At 41.2% G+C, this 27097-nt stretch overlaps 1 protein-coding gene across 2 annotated transcripts in view; it reads left to right on the top strand.

Moving 5' to 3' along the window:
* LOC138953679 (acyl-coenzyme A thioesterase 1-like) overlaps positions 1 to 22525 on the top strand; it is a 36915-nt gene extending 14390 nt beyond the window's left edge. The window contains exons 1-9 of one of the 2 annotated variants that reach the window (XM_070325570.1): positions 201 to 3464; positions 5048 to 5356; positions 6060 to 6329; positions 6899 to 7068; positions 7401 to 7514; positions 9547 to 9635; positions 16209 to 16293; positions 17081 to 17282; positions 21622 to 22525. In XM_070325570.1, coding sequence (XP_070181671.1) covers positions 5311 to 5356; positions 6060 to 6329; positions 6899 to 7068; positions 7401 to 7514; positions 9547 to 9635; positions 16209 to 16293; positions 17081 to 17282; positions 21622 to 21728 — 1083 coding nt within the window. In that variant the 5' untranslated portion in view covers positions 201 to 3464; positions 5048 to 5310 and the 3' untranslated portion in view covers positions 21729 to 22525. Of the gene's footprint in view, positions 1 to 200; positions 3465 to 5047; positions 5357 to 6059; positions 6330 to 6898; positions 7069 to 7400; positions 7515 to 9546; positions 9636 to 16208; positions 16294 to 17080; positions 17283 to 21621 lie in introns of those variants that run through there. The other variant, XM_070325569.1, reaches the window with a different exon arrangement.
* The last annotated feature ends 4572 nt before the right edge of the window (positions 22526 to 27097 follow it).

Below are 27097 nucleotides of genomic sequence, written 5' to 3'. Positions count from 1 at the left end.
CGGACTAGTGAACCCTCGGACTAGTGGGACGAACTGGAAAATCAAGCGTCTATAGTAAACCCTCGGACTAGTGAACCCTCGGACTAGTGAACCCTCGGACTAGTGAACCCTCGGACTAGTGGGACGTTCCCGAAAGGAAGGCTTTGTCCTGGAAAGATGATGGAAATGAAAAAAGGAAAGAAAAAATGGCATTACCATGAAAAGAAATGTATTGTCCTGGAAAATTGCTGGACATGGAAAGAGAAGAAAAAAATGGCATTGCCGGTGCCATGGAAAGATGCTGGACATGGAAAGAAAAGAAAAAATGGCATTGCCATGGAAAGAAAGGTATTGTCCTGGAAAGATGATGGAAATGAAGAGAACGGTATTGCTGTGGAAATGGAAGAATTTAGAAAGTTTCAGGAATGGTTTCACCATGGTCGGTGCGAACTGCCAGAGAATGGCAACAATGTGAACGTTTTTTAACAAGAACAAGCAAAAGAAGGAAACTTGAAGAAAAATCTAATTTGAAGAACTAGCAGCTCAGGCACACGCCTTTAGCCATATTACATTTACAGTAAATCAGATCTACAGTCACACAGATACACAGTGTCTAACTCATGTTTCTGAGACTGAGATTTTCAGTTGGGTGCTATACAGGGAAACTTATTTGAAGAATCCTTGCAGTCAGTATGCTTTATAGACATCAGAAATTCCGCACTAATTTATTTTCTATAACAGAATTCTGGTTGAACGCTGAAGAACAATAAAATCAGAATTTTACAGCTTTATTGGAAAATGATCAATGTTTCTGGGTTCTTTTAATGTTAGTGAAACCAAATGCAGGAAATGCACATATTTCCACACCTGGAAAAGTTTTGATTGCCTTCTAACTTGAAAATAAGAGATAGATTAGAATAGGGTCATGTCACTTCAGGGAAAAGTGCTCTTGAAATGTTGTGGGATTGTGGTCTCTGGTAATGCCTAAAATGCAATGGGAGAGCAGAAGTAGTGAATTGTAGTGCAAGACCAACTGCCATTTTATTAGAAAGAAGAGTAAGGGGTCCCAAGATTTCTGACGATTGGTCAGGTTTCTCGTCGAGTCGCGACAGGACTAATGTCAAAACACTGAATTACTTGATATCAAGTGGTAGTTGTGTAAGAATCTACTGAGTGAAGTAGGACTAGGAGACTCAGTCTGTTGCATTCTAGTTCAGGGATGTTTATTTTCATTTAAGTGGAATTAATCTTTGAAAATAGATTGAACAAAATCTGAAAGGTCATGTAACTGAGATTAAGATTTTGGAAAAGCTGTGAATTTAACGCAGAAGAAAGTAGTCCTCTCTAAAGCTATGTGTGCAATGCTCCTTTGTAAAGTTGTAACAGAAAGTTAGCAGTAGCATACTGTATCAACAGAAATTATTATGAGCATAATGTGCACTTTGTGGCTGATTTAGCCAACAGAGAGTTTAGGAACTCATCTACTTGTGTTACCATATTGGAATAGTGAATAATTGATAATTTCGGAAATCAGAAAACCTATTACATCACAGCCGGTATTTTAGAAAATAATGTGGGGTTTACAACTTGGGATGCATATATATCCCGAAATAGCTGCGGTTTTCCTCCAAATAGCTGTTACAGTCATAAGAATGAAGAATAGCTTGCCATTACTAGAGAAGTATACCGTTTAAAAATTCAGCCAAGGCAAAACAAGGCTGGAAAGGGGCAGTCGCTGTACTTAGGCCTACATTGCTTTAGACGAAAGGTTTCAGCACTTACATTGAGCAAAGTATACCAGCAAGACAAGCCACTAAAACACTTTGCGGTAGCCGGCGTTGCAGCCTGGCATGGTAAGATCAAAGGGGTATAGGTAGTAAGAAAGAAGATGTACTCAGTGAATCCGTGCAGCTGGAAATCCGAGTCAAGCCGTATCAGTCGCGTGTTTAAAGCTAGTGGAGACTGAAACCATGATTGCAGTGACTCGTCTCAAGTTTGTAGACGTCACATAAACTGCAGGGTCGTTCTGGTCTTTCGCTACCGTTGCGCCGGTCGGGTGGTTGTACGTGAACGAACGGCCAGTGGAGACTTAAACTGAAACCATGATGGTAGTGACTCACATTTGAGGACGTCATATAAACTTCAGGGTCGTTATGGTCTTTCGCTACCGGTGCGTCGGTCGGGTGATTGTTCGAGAACGAACAGGGTCGTTCTGGTCTTTCGCTACCGTTGCGCTTGTCGGGTGGTTGTACGTGAACGAACGGCCAGTGGAGACTTAAACTGAAACCATGATGGTAGTGACTCTTCTCACATTTGAAGACGTCATATAAACTTCAGGGTCGTTATGGTCTTTCGCTACCGGTGCGTCGGTCGGGTGTTTGGTCGAGAACGAACGAGCGCGTCCTTTGCTTTGGTCTTGAGCTGACGAGGTTCGTCGGTCCCCTTGATGAATTGAATATTCGTCATTAAATGGTCTTTTAAAGCAGCCCATAGAAGCACTGTTGCTCGTGGTGCATGTTGTGAAGACGTTTGTGTTTTCCAGCTGGGTTGGCAATTGGAGACCAGTGGAGGCCACTTGTTGGTTGATGGACCCAGATTTTGTAGTTCTGTTGTTGTTTAAAAAGTGTTACTGTTGTTAAATTGTTGTTCAGCCGGTAAACTGAACTCGGTTGTGTTCTACAAATTTGTTCCACATTTGTTTACATATATATCTCGTTGTTCAATGGTTTAGAAGGTAAGCTGGACTTAAATGTTTGATATCCGTAAAACAACTGTTGCTGTTCAGTTTTGGATTGTAATTGATATAAAGTGGGTTTTATGTTCCCTAAATTCATCTAATGTATATTGGGGAATGTACTTTTTTTTATTCACATTGAGATTTCTATAATTCCATAGCGTATGAATCAATTTCCAATAGTGGCGTCAGCAAAATATAAACTTTTGCTAAGTTAGCAAACAGTCTGGCCTGGAATAGTGCAGTTATGATAAAGTTGAATGGAACACTATATATTTTGATAAATAATAACATTATTTGCAGCACCATTATAGTGGGAGTTTATAAAGAAGAACAAGTTTAAAACGTTATTTAGTTAAGTGCCGGAAAGTAACATAATGGGTCAATGTTGGTTTAGAATGAATAAAACGAGGATTATAGTTGAGAGGAGATTTGATTTGCAAAATAATTTGTAATGGAAAAGGGGCTCTAATAAAACGGGGAGGAATGTAAGAGGAACTGTAGGAGTTGGGTTAGAATAGTTATAATCATTCGTAATTAAAGGGGTCTTTGATAAAACGGGGAGGAATGTAAGAGAAACCGTGACTATCAAAAGGGTTGTGAATACCAAGACAGCAGACGTAATTAAATAGGGAAGGAATGACGCAATGGAAATGACGTGCAGATTCTCGACTAAGGAAAGATCGCAGTTTATCAGAGAAATCAGAACCAGAAAGACGTTACGTCGCCCCGCAAGGGATCCCCATATCAAGTAAGTCTCTTGGTAGAACATGGTCGCCAGTGCTTAGCTTGCCGTTCCAGTAGAACATGGTCGCTAGGAACGGACGGCCATACTAGTGAAGGACTTGCGATGGGGCAATCCCGTAAAACCCGTGTAAAATATTACAAACTCACAGTTGTCTGTTTACCGCATTTTACTGTGTGAGCAGAAATGAAGTGCTTAGGCCAACAAAAAAAATAGGTGTGGTTACGGTAACATAGCCAAAATAAATAGGGTAGGTAGGTAGGCAATCACTTTTTTTTTTTTTAACTTTTTTTTCTAATGTGTACAAATTAAACCTACTTGACAGGGAAATAAGTGTGCGACACGGGCGCTTTCGCTTTCATTGCGTTTTTTGCACTCGTTTTTTTTTTTTTTTTTTTTTTTTTTTTTTTGACAAATGTAATAAAAAGTTATAGGATCGACCCCTAAAAATAGGATAGGTCGGGTTACCGTAACCACACCTATTTTTTTTTTAGGCCTTAACATTCATTCTTGGAAAAGTGTCCAAAAGGATTAAAAAATGAAATTGAATAAATCATCAATAGAAAAACATTATCATTCTGCAGATTTATTCATGTTACATGCACGTTTGCAAAATAAATAATGCATGTCCTTCGCGCAATGATACGTAGTACTTTTTGAAAAAAGTACGGGCAGTCTCCTAACTAGTACTATAGTACTACTGTAGTACATGGTACATTCACAAAAAGTACCATAGTACAAAGTACTAGGTACTATAGTACTACTGTAGTACATGGTACATTCACAAAAAGTACCATAGTACAAAGTACTAGGTACTATAGTACTATGGTACATTCACTAAAAAGTACCATAGTACAAAGTACAAAGTACTCTACTGTACCACAAAGTACCATAGTACATGGTACATTTACTACAAAGTACTATAGTACAAAGTACCATGCACTACAGTATGTACTATGGTACATGGTACATTTACTATAGTTTACTATAGTACAGGGTACATTTACTATAGTTTACTATAGTATACTATAGTACATCGCGTGGTACTTTTTCAGCTGGGTATACTGTGGTCATCAGTATACTGAAACATGTATTTCTAATTCTTATAGAGATTTAACTACCATGGTAAACAGCAAGAAAAATTTCAGATCGCTTCTAAACTTAAAATAAACACAGCCAATTAAATGTACCCTTTATTTGGTTTTTGGAAAACAATAATAAGCAAACAAACAAACAAAAAACTAAAGGAAACATAGAATGTTTCCTTATGTACAATAAACTACTTTTTGTTTTTCACGATAAAAACCTAGGTTCTTATTTTTCACCTTACTTTCTATCTTTCTTACTGTCTTTCCCTTTATTACCTTTTTACTGTCTTTCTTACTCTCTTCTTTTCGGGCTTGAACATCAAAATCATTTTGCAGTAAACTGTTAGCAAAAAACCCAAACTGGGTTGGTTAGTTAAATCCGGGACTAAAACACAAAATATGTTTGTCCGAGTGTTCACAATTTGTGCAGGGGTGCTCAAAATCAAAGGTACCCGACATTGAATTCTTCACCAAGTTGTAAACTTGTATTGCTTTTTCCAGCGTCAATCCGCTTGCGTCAACTTCATTCCGTCCTCAGACAACCATCATCTCAACAGACACTCTCCCACACAACCCCTCCTCCCACCCCAGACCTGTTCAAGGTCACTCCCAAGGTCAGCCTTTTCGACCAAAAGATCGACATCAGGGTTCACGGTCTTCCGAGCAAGGTGAAGGTCACATTGCATGCTGTGGTGGAAGCAACATGGCGACGTGAGCGGGTGCAGTTTGCGTCATGCGGTCATTACGTCACAGACGAACATGGAATGGTGGACGTCAGCAAAGACGAATCCCTTGGAGGAACGTACGCAGGTATTTGTCTTGAAACAAGGAAAAATAAAGTTTTTAATATTTTTTTTTAAAAGAGTTCATTAAAATATCTTTGCTGTTTTCAATACCAAAAGTCAAGGAGGCACCTGATACACGATGAGATGGATTTTTTTTTTAAACCGCCCAGTACTAGTCCTCGAACTGTTCTGTGCGTTTTATTTGATTTTTTAATGAGTTGACGCGACTGCTTGATCAGTTCCAGATGTTGGGAACATCTTATGTTATCTTCCAGGATTGGTAGTCATGCATTCTACATTTTACTTTTAATAAATGCGAACAATCTTACAAAATTTGAAATGGAACAAGGGACTGCAGGTGAGAGGAAATAGAACAAGATAACAATAAATTAACTCACCAGAAAAAAGCAACATGAACAAATAAACACGCTATAATAATATGAACTATTTGTTCATGCTGCTGTTTTCTGGTGGATGCATGTGTATTGGTATCTTGTTAAAAAAAAAATTGGGGCTGACATACTTGAATGGCAAGAAGAGAGAGCTCTATAATCGTTGCTTTAAGCGAAACTGAAAAGTCAAGCAAAAACACTCCCGGAAAGTAATATGTCTAATATAGGTCTATGGTCTAACCCTGTCAAAATAGTCTGGCGGTAAAAGCGGTTCTCCTTCTTTTTTTAATATTATCTTAAAGATGTGAACACTCTTCCTCTTGTTAATACCCGAAGGTGTTGAGCCCATGGGTCTGTTCTGGAGTATGGAAGCAAGCCCAGCCGGTCCTCGCAACATTCGGATGGTGCAGAGGAACGTGGAACGACCTCTTCCCTACCACCTCTTCGTCTATCTGGGTCACCTGTCGCTTAGCGACCTGCACGTGACGCAGCCCTCGCCACGCCCCCTTGCTATAACAACACAGCAGCGATTGGTGAAAGGCGCAGAAGTCAGGAGGTTACCTATAAAAGAGGGATGCGTTCGAGGAACCCTTTTTCTACCGCCAGGTATAAAAGTTTGACCCTTGAACAGTTCAATGTTTATATGCGTAGTCACAAGGTTTGTGTGAATCTTGGCACATTGATTTGTCTAGCTGTCTGACTTAAGGTGATAACGAGTTTTGCTCCAAATCGTAAAACAAAAGATAAATTATCAATGATTGATCGCGTGAATGTTTCAGTGTTGTACAGTTTTGTTTTTTCCAAAGCTCGTATTGTTTTTTATGAACCATATTATTATAACCATGCTAGTGTCGCTATTCAGTGTGTCCGGCCTACGCGGTTTTCTGTCGAACAAATGCCCGTTGAGAGTTCAAAATTACAAACCAGCATCACCACCACGACCTTGACAATAAAACATCCTGCAGTATATATTAAATAGAGATAACACAATGTTCTATTCTTAACTCACATTGGGAATCCCGAGAGACTTTCTTTGTGTGGTCAGGGCAGATCCGTGTCAAATGTCATATTTTGGTCAAAAATACAAATAACGTATACTATGATTACGTCCCTAATTAGCTACTGCTGTCACTGAGGATGTTAAACCTGAATTTTGTACCCAAAATCTGTTTCAGGAGAGGGTCCTTTCCCAGGAGTGATCGACATGTTTGGCTTTGCTGGCGGCCTGATGGAGTCGCGGGCAGCCATGATGGCGTCGCACGGTTTTGCTGCCCTGGCCCTGCCCTTCTTCAACTACCAGGACCTACCCACAACCGTGAAGGACGTCAACTTCAACTACTTTGAGGTGCGGTGTTCTCGTCTCTTAGGGGAGATCCTCAAGAAAGCAGATTGTCTTTAGGGTTGCAACATTAGTTTGGGTTGGTGTGGGGGAGGAAGGGATGAGGGAGTTGGGGCTGGATCTGAAGGTTTTTTTCTTTTTCTGGGGTTCGGATGTACCCGCCCCCCCCCCCCCCCCCCCATCCTGACATTACCCGGCATGTGTTCCTTTTGTTTTCCTCAAGGAGAAACCCAAGATACTCCTTTCTAATCCTAAATTTCAACACAAATCTTTGGGGGTAGGTAGGGGGTCTTGTCCCCCAGTGCTGCCTGTTGATTGTGTCTCTGTGATTGTTTCAGGAGACAGTCAACTGGTTCGCATCCCACTCTTCAGTGAAGAAGGGCGGTATTGGAGTGGTGGCTGTGTCAGGAGGGGCAACCTTTGCTCTGCTGATGGGATGGAAATTGTCACAGGTGCGCGCACGCATGCATACACGTACGCACACGCGCAGTCGCATGATCGCACACCCATGCACACTCACAGGGCAGATATACACCCACATGTATACAAACACTCAAGGGAATGAACGCATACGCTCACGCACGTTCGCATGCACACCGGCATACACACACACACACACACACACACACACACACACACACACACACACACACACACACACACACACACACGTGCGCACGTTTGCACGTACGTACGCACGCACGCTCAGAAGCTAACACAGACATACAAAATAGAGTTTTGTTATAATGTAACCGAGTATGTATATAAATGAGGGAACTGATATATCGACGGCGACCGAATCTATCACCGCAGTATTTTCACGCGTCACATGAACATGAAGTTTTGATATTCAGAACACTGAAAAAAAAAGTCCTCTTCAATCGTGAACGGCGCATGTTAAAGGTGTGAGATCGAAAACACATGTATAATACGGCGTTGCTGAAAAGTGCAACATGATTTTTAAGTGCATAATACCACTGGTACTTCTCGTCATTTACTTTGAGCTCATGCCTACCCTTTCCATGTACCTTGTCAGTTATTTGCAAGAAAAAACCCACTCGTGTTTACCGGCGATTATATATACCCTCCTTTCCTTATATATACGGTCATGCTAATCACCATACATCTGGCCAGATCTGAGGTGCACGAAGCAAATCTAGGTGCCACCCACTTGGGTTGGTAAGCAGCCGCGGGGTTGGAATGGCTGTAATTGAGATTTGAAATGATATGCAACACGATGGAAATTTTGTTGTTGTTGACTTAGGCTGCCGCGAAGCCAAGCCATGAGAACAACCTCCAGTAAGCCGTTCATTCAATTTTTAGTCAGTAGCTCACTAAAAAATAGTGATCAACTGCATGGTTTCGTGAGAAATTAGTAACTCACGTGTCATGAATGTGCTTCTAGGATTCATCTTAATCGGCATTTTGCCGAATTGGCCATCACAGTTTTGGCAATGTTCCAAAGTTCGAGGTAGTGCAGCTAAGCCTTACTTTTCCCCAACCGTGCATTAAACAGTTGGACATAGATCTGCCAACATGACGTCGGTGATTTGGACAGAAATGTCGGCGTTTTGACTGCCGACGCTAACACGATCCCTGTGTGTGCTTAGACACCTACTTCCTTTTTGACTCACATGCGAAGCAAAAGTGAGTCTATGTACTCACCCGAGTCGTCCGTCCGTCCGTCCCCCCCGTCCGTCCATCCGTCCGGCCGTCCGTCCGTCCGGAAAACTTTAACGTTGGATATTTCTTGGACACTATTCAGTCTATCAGTACCAAATTTGGCAAGATGGTGTATGATGACAAGGCCCCAAAAAACATACATAGCATCTTGACCTTGCTTCAAGGTCAAGGTCGCAGGGGCCATAAATGTTGTCTAAAAACAGCTATTTTTCACATTTTTCCCATTTTCTCTGAAGTTTTTGAGATTTAATATGATATATAGGGCAAAGTAAGCCCCATCTTGTGATACCAGTTTGGTTTACCTTGCTTCAAGGTCAAGGTCACAGGAGCTCTTCAAAGTTGGATTGTATACATATTTTGAAGTGACCTTGACCCTGAACTATGGAAGATAACTGTTTCAAACTTAAACATTATGTGGGGCACATGTTATGCTTTCATCATGAGACACATTTGGTCACATATGATCAAGGTCAAGGTCACTTTGACCCTTATGAAATGTGACCAAAATAAGGTAGTGAACCACTAAAAGTGACCATATCTCATGGTAGAAAGAGACAATAAGCACCATTGTACTTCCTATGTCTTGAATTAACAGCTTTGTGTTGCATGACCTTGGATGACCTTGACCTTGGGTCAAGGTCACATGTATTTTGGTAGGAAAAATGTGTAAAGCAGTTCTTAGTGTATGATGTCATTGCTAGGTTTAGCTGAAGGTCAAGGTCATGTAAAGGTCAAGGTCAAGCATGTGAGTCGTATGGGCTTTGCCCTTCTTGTTAATTATTTATTTATCTTTTTTTTCAGGTCGTTGCAGTTGTACTCATCAATTCTCCTATCTTCTACGTACTTCCCGACCTTTACTGCGGAGACCGCCATTTTACACGAGGAGGAGAGTATGTACTGCAATTAAGGTGTAAGGAATAAAATGGAGAGAAGGCGGTAATGGGATAATGAACATGTATTTATACCGTTTTGTATAGTTGTCGAGTTATGGTGTGTAGAGATCCGTCGCGATATAACCTTCGTGGTTGAAAACGACGTTAAACACCAAATAAAGAAAGTGTGTAGAGATATGAACTCATCTTTTTTCGTAACTAAAGTTAGTTTCAGATCTTTGTCCACTGATTAGTTAGTGTATTCTTCATTGTTGCAGAAAGTGAATCACAACTCATGAATTCATATTTAGTCTATTTGTTTTGGAATTACATTTTTTTCAAATGAATCAGACAATGCATCTATTGTTATTATATTTCTTTCAAGTGAAGCCAGCATCTCTATTATAGAGAGAGAGAGTTATTCTTTTCAGTGTGTTCAGATGCAAAGTGAGCTTGGCACTGAGTAGGCTTATAAGTAGCATGTCTTGAAGAAGACCTGTTTTCCGTGACACCACCGACGAGGCCCTACACCCCCCCCCCCCCCCTCCATACCCAACCAAGGGTGATAAAATGGCACTCCACCAAATTTTAAAGACTAAAACTAACCTTTTTATAAACTACCACCCAAATCACTTACGTGAAAATCGATTTTACTCTCAAAACCATTTTTGACTCACATGCGAAGCAAAAGTGAGTCTATGTACTCACCCGAGTCGTCCGTCCGTCCGTCCGTCCGGACGTCCGTCCGGCCGTCCGGAAAACTTTAACGTTGGATATTTCTTGGACACTATTCAGTCTATCAGTACCAAATTTGGCAAGATGGTGTATGATGACAAGACCCCAAAAAACATACATAGCATCTTGACCTTGCTTCAAGGTCAAGGTCGCAGGGGCCATAAATGTTGTCTAAAAAACAGCTATTTTTCACATTTTTCCCATTTTCTCTGAAGTTTTTGAGATTGAATATGATATATAGGGCAAAGTAAGCCCCATCTTTTGATACCAGTTTGGTTTACCTTGCTTCAAGGTCAAGGTCACAGGAGCTCTTCAAAGTTGGATTGTATACATATTTTGAAGGGACCTTGACCCTGAACTATAGAAGATAACTGTTTCAAACTTAAAAATTATGGGCTTTCATCATGACACATTTGGTCACATATGATCAAGGTCAAGGTCACTTTGACCCTTATGAAATGTGACCAAAATAAGGTAGTGAACCACTAAAAGTGACCATATCTCATGGTAGAAAGAGCCAATAAGCACCATTGTACTTCCTATGTCTTGAATTAACAGCTTTGTGTTGCATGACCTTGGATGACCTTGACCTTGGGTCAAGGTCACATGTATTTTGGTAGGAAAAATGTGTAAAGCAGTTCTTAGTGTATGATGTCATTGCTAGGTTTAGTTATTTGACCTTGACCCTGAAGGTCAAGGTCATTTAAAGGTCAAGGTCAAGCATGTGAGTCGTATGGGCTTTGCCCTTCTTGTTAGATGTATGTAGTTACTTGTATCTAGTGCTACCACTCTACCACCGATGAGACCTTACCCAGCCAAGGGTTCTAAAATGGCAGTCCACCAAATTTTAATAATTAAATCAACCTTCTTATCATTGATTTGGACGTCAATATACGACAAACTATTTTATACGCAACATTATTTAGATGTCAGTACTATGTGTACCAGGTGTTTTTATTTTTACTAGTGGTACCCGTGCTACGCACTTTGTGTGCTGCGCATGCGATGTCATTTTGTTGGTTATGTGCTTGTGAAAATGTTGTTTGCACCCCTCCCCCCCCCCCCCCCCCCGCACATTATCCCGCATATAATGAATTATATTCTCTTGGTGAAAAATAAAATGTTAACCCTTACACCGGTGCAATTCTGTAACACATGTTACATAGCCACTGGTGAATTAACAGAGAGAAAAATAACAAAAAACAGTCATATAGGTTTTCGCATCAATGGGAGGTAATCGGAACTGACCAAAAAGACTGCGCGACCGCACGCGACTATACAAACAAACAAAATAAAATACAGCAGGTATGACGTTTGCATGAATCCATGATTACGTCTACATGAACAACAGTGATAAAAGTGCGCATCTCTTCCCAGCCGTGCAGCGCTTTGAAAGTTGGAAGCATTAAAATTTAAACGGGTAAAAAGCCATCGTGAAGATACGAAAAAAAGTATGACGTCTAAAATACTTAATGATTCAAACGCATAGTATAACATATGTAATTGACAACATTGACAACAGAAAATATATACATGGTTCACACACACAATCGAGTGCACACATCCATCCATGCTTATTTAAAGTCATGTACACACACACACACATACATACATACATGGCATCAAGCAACACACAATTAAATGACACATATGGAATATGGAAAACGTATAATGGACATGACCATGGCAAGTAATTTACACCGTTACCTACTATAAAATTGATGATATATATATACCACTCACTTGCTATTCGCCTAAAAGCTTGCGGTGTGCTGTGACACATATAAGAAACCAGAAGAAAAAAGGACTTTACTTTGGCGAAAAGAGCATATGCTGCTTATTTTTGTACATAACTGCTATAACTGTATTTTTTCCGAACACTTACATGTAAAAAACATAGAGATATATCTTACCATTTCACTAAGACAGCCAAAATAACGGTCAAATTAAGGGGAGATCATGATGACGTACATGTCTATGGTTGCACCGGGGGAAAATATTTAGTCGCTGGAACCTATAAGGTATAACACATGTTACATAGCCACTGGTGAATTAACAGAGAGAAAAATAACAAAAAACAGTCATATAGGTTTTCGCATCAATGGGAGGTAATCGGAACTGACCAAAAAGACTGCGCGACCGCACGCGACTATACAAACAAACAAAATAAAATACAGCAGGTATGACGTTTGCATGAATCCATGATTACGTCTACATGAACAACAGTGATAAAAGTGCGCATCTCTTCCCAGCCGTGCAGCGCTTTGAAAGTTGGAAGCATTAAAATTTAAAGGTAAAAGCCATCGTGAAGATACGAAAAAAAGTATGACGTCTAAAATACTTAATGATTCAAACGCATAGTATAACATATGTAATTGACAACATTGACAACAGAAAATATATACATGGTTCACACACACAATCGAGTGCACACATCCATCCATGCTTATTTAAAGTCATGTACACACACACACACATACATACATACATGGCATCAAGCAACACACAATTAAATGACACATATGGAATATGGAAAACGTATAATGGACATGAACATGGCAAGTAATTTACACCGTTACCTACTATAAAATTGATGATATATACTGTTCAAAAAAAGAAACGCATAGTTGCTACTTGCCAAATTTGTTTTATTTTTCGAAAAAATTAACAGAAAATCCAATATTTAGATTATTTGTTTGAAATTTGGTATGGACACAGTTGAATGCACACACAGTTCATTTGCATCTTCAAATCAATCAGTCAATCAATACGATTGGGTGCCGAGGCTGTCAAGTCAGTAGGGGGTGTGACTGCCTTGAGCAGCAACAACTGCCCGGCACCTTCTGGGCATGGACTGGATCAGATGCCGGATATCTTGCTGTGGGATGGTGTCCCACTCCTCCTGAAGTGCCTGCAATAGATCGCGGTGATTTGCCGGCGCTTCTTCTCGCCTGCGCACACGTCTGTCCAATTCATCCCAGAGGTGTTCTATCGGGTTCATGTCTGGCGACATGGATGGCCAGGGAAGCACCTGGACATGGTGGTCGGTGAGGAACTGGGTGGTGAGTCGTGCTGTGTGCGGGCGAGCGTTGTCCTGCTGGATTATGGCATCCTGGTCAGCCAGAAGAGGAAGGGCGTGTGGGCGCAGAATTTCCTCCACGTATCGCTGGGCAGTTATGCGCCCTTGGACGTGCACCAGGGTGCTCCTTCCAGCGGTATTGATCGCCCCCCACACCATGACGCCTCCACCACCATGAACGGGTGCCTCATCCACACAGTTGGGCGCGTACTGTTCGTTTACTCTCCGGTAGACCCTCCTCCGACCATCATGTCGCTGGAGCAGGAAGTAGGACTCGTCGCTGAACCACACGTGTCCCCACTGCACTCGGTTCTGGCGATGGCGGCGGGTGAGGACAGCTCCTCTGTGAGGTCTGCGAGCTCTCAAACCAGCTTCATGCAGGCGGTTCCGCACGGTCTGGTCCGATAATCGGTGTGGCCCGGGGAGAGCCTGGACAGAAGATGAGGCCGACAGGAAACGATTCCGGAGGTGGCGGAGCCGTATGAAGCGGTCGTGAGCAGCAGTTGTCGCCCTTGGTCTTCCCGCTCGTGGCAAGTCAGCAACGGAGCCAGTGGCTTGAAACCTGACCCACAGTCTACTGATGGTGCTCTGGGACACGTGGAAGTGCCTGGCGATTGCACTTTGACTTTGGCCTGCTTGTAAACGACCCAATGCAATTTGGCGGTCTTCTCTGCTCAATCGGGCCATCTTTCGTCGCTGAATTGTCGTCTGATTTCTTTGTGGCGAACAATCCGCTTTTATGGGTTTTGGAAGACATGGTGAGAGCTCAATATTCCCCGAGTTTCACGAGATTACACTGAAGCATGACGAGTGGTCATGCCAAATGAGCAATTTTGACATTGTAGCCACTGATAACGCATGCGTCACGTGCAGAGCTCACTTGTGGCAATGGACGAAAGGTCGACGACCAGATAAACATTTTCTGCAGTTTGGTGGATATCCTTGTAGCCATATAACTAAATTAACCAAATATTACAAGCTATGCGTTTCTTTTTTTGAACAGTATATATATACCACTCACTTGCTATTCGCCTAAAAGCTTGCGGTGTGCTGTGACACATATAAGAAACCAGAAGAAAAAAGGACTTTACTTTGGCGAAAAGAGCATATGCTGCTTATTTTTGTACATAACTGCTATAACTGTATTTTTTCCGAACACTTACATGTAAAAAACATAGAGATATATCTTACCATTTCACTAAGACAGCCAAAATAACGGTCAAATTAAGGGGAGATCATGATGACGTACATGTCTATGGTTGAACCGGGGGAAAATATTTAGTCGCTGGAACCTATAAGGTTATACGGCGACTTATCAGGTGATAATGTTTCGAACTATTTAGTAAACAAATCTATGGAATATTTTGGAGTTCCATTAACAGATAAACAGATCTATCTATCTTCTTATTATTTTAGGTTCGTCTGGGGTAGAGAAATAAAACACACAGCTAGGTTCGTCTGAGGTGCGGTCGCGTGTTTAGTCGAACCGAAAGTTGAAGAAGAACCAATCACAGATCTCTTTCGCCGCGATGTCAAAGTTCAGGTCAAAGTTCACTGTTGTCTGCTCAAATTTGCGAGACAAACCTCTTCAAACTTTGTTCGTGGACAAAATTGGAAGTCGGGACCTAGCGGAATCGATTTCCTGGGTCACGTTGGCATAGCAACCGAAGGAGAAGGCACAAATCCGCGCGGTTTGGTCACAGGAATCGAAAAACCACCGAAAATCCTACCAGTATTATATAGTAGATAGCTGGCACAGACACTCACGCCGGTCGCGCCGGCAAAGGGACTATCCCGATTGGCTGACGACCGGGCTGCGGTGAGAGTGCCTGCGAGTGTCAGTGAATGTACATAATCTATAATATATACTCTATATCTGTGTGAGCGAATGTGTTCGGTGTGTCACTGTGGCATAGATAGCTCCTTAAACTGCAAGTGAAATGTAACAAGGCCTACGTGCTGTACATATCTGTTTTTAAGCTCTCTCTGTACAAATCTGAATCACCTTTTCTAACCCTTGATTTTATAAAGTGGCTCTGAAATTTTATCACTTTTTATAAAGTTCCATTTCGGGAAATAAACGTATACTTTTAAAATGCTTTTGGAGACAACGGGTGCCAAACCCAAATATAAAAAATCACACTATCTAGAAGAAGAATTTACTCCTCTTAATAAACTTGTATCATCACCACTCCTGCCCACCCCGTCATCCTCCCCTCTTTTCTCACTTTTACCAGCCGCTTAGCGCATCACCAACTCATGTCCCTAATAGAAACAGTTTCTGTGAGGACGTAAACTCCCCCTATTGTTTTCAGACCTGTTTTTACTACATATCTTTTACATCTTGTTGTAAACCTGTGCAAATCAACGACGACGAAATCTGTTTATGTGTTTTGTGCAAAATTTATAGAAACCGCCAACATCCTTCCGAAAAAATTGACATAGTTTTAGTCTAAATGAAATTCATATTGCGTCCAAAATCCACTCTCGGCTTCAACACGAAACCCGAAACGTGAATTATGTCCATGAACATTGAACATGAAAATTATAAGGTATTCGGAATGAATCAAATTTCAAAAGTCAAAATTATCGGGTTTCATCACGATTTGACCTCAAATTCAAGACGCTGCCACGGTTGTTGTATTGTGCAAGGTTTGGTACTTTGCAACAGCTTCCTTGGAATTGGGACTGTGACACTATTCTGCATCATTATCGCTTTTACTTTAAGAATGTTTTGCTTGTGTACTTTATTTACCGCTGTGTCTTGTATTTTTCAGATTGAACTACGAGCGTGCTATAATGACAAGTGAAGGTCTCTTGGTGAAAAATGCGTGGATGTACACCGAGGATGTCTTCATTCCTGTAAGACCAGCAAAATGTGTATTACCTAAATGCCAATTAGCGCCAAAGCGAAATATTCTCGTTGTGTGATTTTGTATCATTGCCCACCTGTAGCTCAAAACTTTATCATCTCACATGGAGAAATAGCAGAAGTTACTCAACAAGTTGTTGATGCGGTAGCAGCTTAAACGTTTCTTCAAAGCCCTTGCTTTTTCTCAAGACTGCTGGCTCTATACCATGACTACTCCAGGTGTGTTTTGTGTTATGAATCTCTAGTTCACTTACCAGATAGTTCACATGTACTAAGACTATAATTGATATGATCATAATTCGTCCCAACCTCGAGTTCCAATATCTTTCTTCTCTTTTCTTCTCTTCCCTCTTACGTTTCAAGGGCCAGTAGATCGAGGTGCCGTCGTGCACGTATGACCTTATAATAACCAATTACTGGGAGAAGATCATACACTGGTCTAACAACATCAAGGACTGGACGCAGATAACCTTTCCTGCAGATCTCCTCAATCTCGAGGGCTGCCTCGAAAACAGACTGAAGGATACTTTCTGCTTCTCAAGTCCTCATTGAGCCCGAAGTTGACCTCGCAAAGTCTTTTTAACATTCAGTGCCAACGCTTCATGCAGCGAGCTTCGTGAAGTAGACTTCCGTTTGCCAAATTAATGACAGGCTTCACAGTTAAGGGACTGAGATAAGCTGAGGAGAAGGTTGTCTTGGTCAGTACTTCAATTTAATTCCCCTAGGCTTTTTGAAACAAGCACATCCCCCTCCACAGTTTTCAATGCGTGTCACCAGATCTGGGAATCCAGTACCCGTGTGTTGGCGCTGATATCCGATGACGACGGGCAGGTGCCTCCGCAACTGGGGGACAAGCTGCAAGCCATGTACCCGGAAGAACGTCGTCACCTGATTGAAGTGGTTCACTACCCGGGTGCAGGTCACCTGTTGGAACCCTCCTACACCCCACACTGCCGCTTCTGTTTTAATCCGCCTTCGGGTAAGCCACCCATACAACGTTTGAAGCTTTGAGTAATCTCGATGTGGTTTATTGGAATATTTGAGAGTGATGGTGATATATTCTTTTTGCGGCAGGTCCCTGTGTGTGTGTGTGTGTCTGTGTGTGTATGTGTGTGTGTGTATGTGTGTGTGTGTGTGTGTGTGTGTGTGTGTGTGTGTGTGTGTGTGTGTGTGAGTGTGTGTATGTGTGTAGTGTGGGTGTGCGTGTGTGTGTTTGTGTGTGTGAGACTTAAGGGGAGGTGGGCCAGTGCACTACCTTTTTTTCAATTTTGAATGTTTTATTGTGTCTGAATGTTATTTTATGAAAGAAATGAACAAATGATGACAAAGAATAGTCACTTTTTGTATTTTCGGTTGCTGGTTTTTGTTTTACGCGACAAAAACAGTCAAAATACAGACAAAAGTGGAGTACAGGAGATACACGGATTTTCATCAGATGTGATTGTCACACTTCTAATTATTGTTTTATTTTATCCTTCTGGGTATGCTCTAGGGGATTACGAAGCAGATTTTGTTTATTATATTTATATTTGGAGTTAGGAACACTTCTTTGTTACAACTGTCAAACTTTAGGGTAACGCTTGCGAAATTATTTTTTGAAATAATCTGGATATGACTATAATAAAATTTCAGCAAAATCCCTTCGTAATCCCCCAGAATGTTATATTCTGCACAAACTACAAAAGAAAATATTGCTCTAGCTAAATTACAGCCAGAGAAATCGCGTAACCCAAGACGTAACCGTAGGCAAAATGGCTGAACTGAGAAAAACGACATTGAAGATTGAACACCACAGAAACACTATTGAAACAGACACACAAGGACAAAACTGTGTTATGAATGAACAGCTTAGTTTATTTGAATTGCAAACTACTTAGCCTTTAGCACGCCAGCAGAGAATTTATGCGTCCATCCCTTCTTTCCCTCTGTCAACCAGCATGGGGATACTGCCCCAGCGCTAAACGTGTATCAATGACCCGATTCTCGTTTGTATTTGCATGCGAGAATAACAGTATTTTTAACGGTAACTTACTTGAGCCAGAACGAGACTTATTTCCTTCCGTTATCTTGTCGATTTGTTGGTTTCCTCGAAGTTTTCTGCTTTTGTTTTTACATCGATACAGTACTTTGGTGCTTCGACAAGCAAGATGGAGGATGATGAGTTTGAAACTTTCGTTTTAGTTGTTTTTTGACAACAAATCGTACGTGGAATCTGAACGATTTACTGAGGAAGCTCTTCGCAATGAACTGTGTATCGCGGTGAAGAAAATGACACAGTTCGTCAAGACAGTGACGGAATTTACGAAAGTGCAGATTGATACAAACAGTTGCTGATCCAGTTTCGTTCGGGAAATGGCAGGCCCAGCAAACATTACCGATAATCTGACTGATGTTGGATACTTTCTCCTGTTTTTGTTTTTTTTGCGTAGCAAATGCTCAACTTGCTTGTCGAGGAGATACTGCACAGAAACTGACTCAAATTCAGCGCAAAGCAAGCCAGTGCCGAGACGTAAAAGGTGTGCTGCATGGCGTGTTCGGAAATGGCGACCTGTGGATCTGCGTGGAGATCAAAGCTTTCCTCTGTATCGGAAACACCGACAGAATCCAAACTTTGGCCTAGTACCAGCGGAACTACTTGTTGTTGGTAACCGAACTAATAAAGACATTGTCCTCTTTCTTATTTCGAGCCATTGTTATCGTATCAAAGGTTGTTTCTCAAGGAAAAATTCGCTTTCGGTTGTCATCGATCGTTTGATGTGTAACCAGGATGTTGTAAAACCGAGTAAACTTCGGGTGTTCCCGTCATGGCCGAGAGTCTCTTCGGTAGTTTCCGTATGCAAAATTCGTAAGCTGAGCATGCGCACTCACAAAGTAAACTGGTTCCCGATTTCGGTTTATGAAACGAACCAATGGATGTCGAGTACCTTCCAAATAAGGACATTTCCGTTCGATTACGATTGCTGCCTTTGCAACGGACAAGTGGCTGAGTGAATGGAACATTCATCAAAACACTGATGTCATGTTATAGGTCAAGAGCTGCTGCGCAGTTTCGTATGTCGTGAATGCACTGTTTTGCTGAGGACAAAGCCGTAACTAGCCTTTGAAAGGAGACATTTTTTGGCGGGGGAATATCGACTACAGAAGACAATCAATGCCACACATGTTCACATTTTGTCTTTATTGACAGATAAATAGGACACTTTTGACAAAAACACTGACACACATGGATGATAGGTATGTTATGGAAACATAATCTGCTAAAATACCCAAAACAGTGTTTTGAACGATTTGGTCAATTTTGCACTGGCCCACCTGCCCTTAATTCCTGTAACTTGTTACCTGAATTTCTTTTTGTGTGTGAGATGACAAGGTCCCGTTGTATTGTATTATTGTATTGTATTGTATTGTATTGTATTGGATTGTCGGTGATCTCCGTTCTGTTCTTCACAGTTATGATAAAGACATCGTTCTAAGGTCAAAACAAGTCGACATTTTGAGACTGCTGTGGGAAGGAGACCGTGATATTGTTGCATCACTCCCAACTGGTTACGGAAAAAGTATCGTCCGCATCCGTAGCCATTTTGTTATGATCACGTGACAAAGTTGATTATCACGTGACACTTTTGCCATATTTAGAGTTGTTTGCACAGTAAATACATCCGCGAAAGATAGCTCGCTTGAAACTGTCTTACATAACAATTCCTTTGTAATTTAAAAATTACACAACATCTTAAAAAAATCATTATCGACGATCGCGAATCTGCTGATATCAATAACACATTGTGAAAAGCTCTAAATATGTAAACAAATAGATTTCTTCTCCAGAGAAAGAAAACGAAGGCATCCTGTCAGGGATAAATGAGACCCGAAGGGAAGGAACTCATTTGACCTGAGTTCAGCATGAACTTGAACATATGTCAAAACAATTGTGGACGCACAAACCACAAACCCGTTAGATTGTTTAACTTTGTTGCACTTGTGACAGCGTTCACTCTAAATTTGATGCTTAAAACGGACTAGTTTCTGTCCACATACACAGTCGTTAACAAACACAATTTGCTATATATGACAGCTTAGACTGTAATTGTTACATTTTAACAGTTTGGGCCCCGTCTTTCTAGCGCAAACAAACAATAACGAAAATATCTTAAAGTATGTGTGTGTCCCATAATATGGACCACCTCCAACAAATAGAAGAAAAGAAAAGATAAAGACGCACATGTGAATTATTCTGACACGCACACTGAGTATAATGTTATTCTCAAGTGTAAGGGTTTTTACAATGATTTGTGATGGCCTCTTCACTGGTCCATATTAGCACCCAGGCTCCTAATATGGACCAGTAATGTTTGTTTGGATTTATTTGTGGCTAAGTCGCTCCTATCGGTTAACAAAAGAGAGAACAACTACCAAGCACAAAATGAAACTTCTTCGCAAGAAAACAAGCTAGTTATCAGCATGAAACAAAAAGTGGTCCACATTAGGGGCCCTTCCCCTACCTATGATTGTATCAGTGGTATTGTGAGACGAATGAGACAAAAAACCGAGGTCCCTTCGTGTACACTACATTGGGATGTGCACGTTAAAGATCCCACGATTGACAAAAGGGTCTTTCCTGGCAAAATTGTTTAGGCATAGATAAAAAAAATGTCCACCAAAATACACGTGTGACTTAGAATAATAGGCCGTGAAAAGTAGGATATGCGCCGAAATGGCTGCGATCTGCTGAGGGCCCCAAAGGGGGGGTACGATCACGGGGAGGGAAATTTTAGCTTTCACGATCACGGTTACCTTGATTTTTTTTTTCACGATCACAAACACCTTGACGAATAGAGGATCATAGAGTGATACAGCTGTGAAAAATGTACGTTGAAAATAAAATGCTTTGCAATAATGCCCATCACGATCACGAAAACAAATGACGATCACGATCACGAGACTTGATTTTTTTGTCATCACGGATCACGGGCAAAGTCCCATCACGATCACAGAAATGGAAATTTCGGCAATCACGGTCACAGAAAGGTCAAAAAACGCCAATCACGATCACGATGTTAAACCCTTTGGGGCCCTCATCTGCTGGTCGATGTGAATGCGTGATGTATTGTGTAAAAAATTCCATCTCACACGGCATAAATAGATCCCTGCGCCTTGAGTCCGAGTCTGGAGATACGCGCGCGATATAAGACTTCATATAACATTGTATGATATGGTATGGTATGGTATGGTATGGTATGGTATTGTGTCTTATTGTATGGTATGGTATGGTATGGTATGGTATGGTTTGGTATGGTATGGTATGGTATGGTGTGTCTCAGGGTCAGATTTGCTGTGGGGAGGCCGGAAGAAGGAACACGCCAAGGCCCAGGAGGACTCTTGGCACAGAATCATCACATTTCTACATACGCATTTGCCGTCTTCTTGAGCGACTTTCTTCTGTCCAATACTGAATTACCTGTATATATATTGAAGCAAACAGCATTCGGAACTTAATTAAACCAAGCACTCAAGTATTGAATTAAAGGCAAGTCAAGTTCTGACTAAATGTTTTCAGATACATCAGGAATCCAGACGTGGCCGTCGAAATGTTGGTGGTGTTGTGTGTGTGTTGTGTGTGTGTAGTGTGTGTGTAGTGTGTGTGTGTGTGTGTGTGTGTGTGTGTGTGTGTGTGTGTAACGCCAGTGTGTGTGTGTGTGTGTGTGTGTGTAGTGCGGGTGTGTGTGTAGTCACGGTGTGCCGTGCCAGTGTGCTTGTGTGTGTGTGTGTGTGAGCTTCTTACCAATTGTGAATTGATTGCCAAGTTCGTGTAAAGCCTTACAAACATTGACTACGTACAATCCGTAAACAACCTTGTTTAAACATATCACGGTACAGACACAAGAGTACCTAACTTTGCGGCCTCTTTACCTGTTTACACTGGTCAGTTATAATCGCCGGTTACTGTTGTGCTATTAATTTGTGTACGAAAGGCACATGATGGATTGTTTAGGAAGACTAACAAAACCATAGTGTTTGAGAGCCTTTCTTGTTCTAGTGCGCTCACTACATAGAGTGTGTAATGTCCTGTGCCTGAGTTCAGACGCTCGCGTTTGTGGTTCAATGGTTTCGATTTTAATTGTTCTCTCTGTTCAGTGTGTATTCACATGTGATTTGTGCAATGTTTCCCTGTCAACGTGACAAATTATGTAGAAATATACAAAATATGCAGTTGCATGAACTTGACTTTTGTTTGTGAGTTTCAAGGGTTGAGAGAGAAGAGGAGTGGGAAACATTGGTACTTGCCGCGTGTACGTCACTGCCGAGTCAGTGACAACCGTGGCAACAACAACAACAAACAAACAAACAAGCAAACAACGACGCCCGAACAACTGAAAACAGAGTAATATAAAGAAGATCTTCAAAGCAGTCTCTTCGACCAGGGACCTATCTATGCTTCGACTGAGTCTCTGGGGTCTCGCGGCGGCCCGTTTGGGCTCTGCAACAGTGTTATAATGGTGGAGCATATCAAAACGGTTTCTTCATTGCCGTATAAGCGGGAAGTGCCTACGTGAAAAATCGCCAAAAAAATTATAATCAAAACTTGACTAAATATAATAAAAAATGAGGTCGGTAGAACAACGTGCATTGTACGCCAAGCGGTGTAAGCGAAGGTCGAACTGACCTAATTCACACAACGACTGCCGTGAGTCCTGTATCTCACAAAATAGACGTTTCCTAGTTAGTTCGATTTTACAGATGTCCGCATAGCTCACTGCAGTGGATAGGACTGCGGCGCGGTCTTTGAAGTCGATGGTTCGAGCCCCGTCAATGCCATATTTTGTTAGTGTTAAGATGCCCTCCATCAGCTCACTCGTCACGAGCAGACCATTGTCTTCCGCCTCCGGACAGGCCACTGTGGACTAAACAGCCACCTAAAAAGGATCGGCATCAGACAGTCGGCCCTGTGCCATTGTGGAAAGGCGGACCAGACACCGGACCACTTCCTGCAGACCTGCCAACTCCACTGCAGTGAGAGGAAACATGTCTGGCCCACAGGGACATCGCTGCACACCAAGCTATGGGGCAGCACTCAGGACCTGGAAATGACAGCCCACTTCGTCAACATCACGGGCCAAAGAATCTAGACACAGCCATCGTCGAACGCTGAAGAAGAAGAAGAAGTTAGTGTATTTTTATGAATCATGCGCGCTTTTTCTGTTCAGTTTATAAAACACAGTATACTTTTGATTTTTTTTTTTGGGGGGGGGGGGGGGGCAAGTTTTTTTTTTGTGGTGCTCAATAATATAAATAAATCGCAAGTCAAGACTCAAATACAATAACATTTCAATGTCCTTATAAAAATGATAATAAATGCCTTGTAGTGCCGGGCGGTTTAAAAAAAATGTTATTCACATTGGTTCTGAATTGCACTAAAATCATCAAATTGTTTTCTTTTATTTTACTTCATTCATTTTTATTCCAATGCAGTATTGGTGATCAATTGCAATACTGACTAACGCTCGCCAGGTACTGATTTGGTATTGATCACTGCGAATTCGTTGCGGCCAACCACTGAAGCAACATGAATCACTGGACCCCATTTTTAAGACCTCCAAAGTTCTGAGAAGTTCAGGTCTTAAAAAGGAGGGAGTCTTAAAAGGAGGTTATGTTTACAGAAGGTATGAACAGAAAGTCTACAAAAGCAAGCCTTTAAAGGGGAGAGGCCTTAAATTGGGGGTGGGGTGGGCTGTCTTAAAAGGGAGGTTTAATTGTACACAAAAACAAGGAAACAAACACAAAATAATGTGTTTTAAATGTTGCAAAACATAAGTCTACAGGGTTAGCATCGAATTACTTCGACAAAATCTCGTACGTGACACTGTACTTACGAACCGCACATCTCGTTACGTGATTGAGTCGCTCAGTCATCAGTCATCGTGCTGTTGCCGAAATACAAGTCTTTCTGAGTCTAAGCCTGATCTAGATGGATATATTTCATCAGATGTTATTAAAATGCAAAAAAGTTGACATAATGCCAAGGCATGTTTTATAACTGAAAACATTAACAGCTATATAGGGAGTTGAGAATAATCCAATCAAAAGAGGGCTGTGGGCAGAACCCGGAGTTTACGAAACCAAAACTATGCACAGACACACTTTTTGAAAATGTCTCTCATAAAACCTCTTTGACATTGTGTTTAATACTGTACCTTAACTCAACAGTAAAAGCAATGAGAATTTACGGCTTGTAAGTGAATTAACTATGTCAGTGAATAATCGCACGCGAAGCCAGTTTAAATTGTTGCACAAGAAAATTGGTTGGTTAAAATCAACAAGGGCCCAAGCTGTGTTTCAATAAAAGAAGGGGTACGGAAACATGTTTTGCTTGGGATACTTGTATTGCAAAATATTTGTTTGTTTGTTTGTTCGTTCATGGGCTTAAACTCCCACGGCTTTTACGTGTATGGCCGTATTTACCCCGCCATTTGGCAGCGGCATACGCCGTTTTTGGGGGAAGCATGTTAATTTTCGTGTTTCTACAACCCACCGAACTCTGACATGGATTACAGGGTCTTAATTCCGTGCGCACTTGGTCTTGTGCTTGCATGATGACAATGCCCTGAACTGCAAAAGATCGCCAACAATAAAAAAAAATATTTTAACGCCTCATCACAAAGCTCGTTTTCTACAACAGTAGATGGTACATGTTTGTAATGAACAGAGTTTGATTATCAGCATATTCCATCAAAAATGTCTGTTTATTCACAACGGACCAAATATAACAATCAGCTTAGTACTGGCATGACTATTACTGCAGGCAGTGAACACTAAAGGATGAACAGAACATGAAAACAACGTAGCAAATCTGTTCAATGTGTATCTGTTAATTGTGACCACGACAAGACACTGTTTGTCTCACATGTGCTTCTAATGTCAACAGTGATCATTCTTACTTTTCTTGACAACTTCAATGGCTTAAAGAACCGATTCATCTTTATAAATGCCTACACTTAGGTTTAGTAGGTTCTAGGCCCTTGTCATGGCTAAAAACTGACAAACCAGATGCTACCACGACACCACCGACGAGGCCTTACCCCCCCCCCTCCCCCCATCCATACCCAGCCAAGGGTTATAAAATGGCAGGCCACCACTTTTAAATAAAACAAACCTTCTTACTTAATAAATACACCTTTCAAAAACCAACCCTTTTACCCTAAAAGTACTTTTAGATATACGTAATTTATGTACTCGGTGTCTCACCGAGCTTTTAAGTTATCCCTGGCACATGCACCCATGCCAGCTGCGCCATTGGCTGACGGCCGGGGCGTAGGCGGAGTGCCTGGCTTGCCAGTAAATGTAGATATACATATTTGTGTGTATGAATGCTCGTTGTGTCACTGGGGCATAGCCTTTTAAAATGTAAATACTGATAACAAGATGTACGTACTGTATATACTTGTTCTTATTTTCTCTCTGTATAAAGCTGGACCATCCTTTTTAAGATTTATAAAGTGGATCCGAAATTTTTATCTTTTTCAAAAGTATTCTTTTTCGAAATAAACGGGTTTTTTTAAACAAAAAACAAACCCTACCCCCAAAACGCGTTTGAAGACAATATACACAGAAACGAAGAAACGAACCAAAATCTTTGAATAAACTTTAATCACCACTCTTACCCGCTCCGACATCCTCCCTCCCTCAATCCTTCCCTCACCCCCCCCCCCCAACACATTACCTATTTTCATGTCCCTAATAGATATTAGTATCTGTGAGGACGTAAAGGACCCCCAAAGTGTCATAGTATGTTCTAAACTAACAAGGTAATAGTTCTGACATTAGCTTTAACCAGTTTTGACAAAACTTGACATGAAGTGATGGTGCCTGTATGTAATTCTGGTCTTCAGTCAAATTAAGCATCACACTGCATGTTCCTTCTGGAAGAACGCTGTTTGTGCAAAAATCCCTGCATGTCCCTTTGTATATTTCTGTAACTGAAAATGAAGAGCAAATAGCATTTTCTTGGCTTTTCCTTGATGACTAGAATGCTTTTAATCATCTAAGGGCGCCTACAGACATTTCACTGTCAATGTATTTGCAAAAAAAGACGGTTCAACATAGATAGAAGTCGAACTTACAGATACGATGTATTTCCTTCAGTCCACTGTAGCGTTTGATACATTTCAGCAAAACTAAGTTGCTTAATTTTACATGCAGGTGAAATCTACATTGGCTTCAGGAAGTTTGAACAGAGTGTGTGCACAAGATCTCAAGGATTCTGGTGTCAACCCCGGTGTCTATGACACCTTATACATGTCAGTAAAAAAAAAAAACATCAAGAGAACTGCCGCTTGTTTTCGTAATGCACTGTACGATTTACTTGCAAGGTTTAAGTCTCTTGGACCACCTACCCTGTTCTTCACACTACCTGATGATGACATGCCCTGAACTGCAAAAGATCGCTAACAATAATTTCTTATTTTAACGCTTCATCACAAAGCTCGTTTTCTACAACAGTAATACAAGATCCATTTAAAAGTGCAGCCAGGCCGTGTATCAAATCAAATAATATTAATTGTACTTATTTATCTCAAATACAGGTATTGAAGCTTATGTGTAATAACATAAAGACGAATGAAACACTACAACATTAGCATTACCTTAAAATATACCGTAAACTACCTTGTATACGCCCCCCCCCCCCCCCCCCCAATTTTGTCCAAAAGTTGGCCCGGGTGGGCGTTTAATTGGTACTAAACTCTTTGCATGAGCGGTTCCTTTACTATACCTAATAAGGATATTATGGTCAGTGTTTAA

The sequence above is a fragment of the Littorina saxatilis genome, linkage group LG17 (genome assembly GCF_037325665.1).
Source record: "Littorina saxatilis isolate snail1 linkage group LG17, US_GU_Lsax_2.0, whole genome shotgun sequence".
NCBI classification, from domain to species: Eukaryota; Metazoa; Mollusca; class Gastropoda; order Littorinimorpha; family Littorinidae; genus Littorina; species Littorina saxatilis.
Note: the sequence above shows the minus strand (reverse complement) of the source record. Positions and strands in the feature narration are given on the sequence as shown.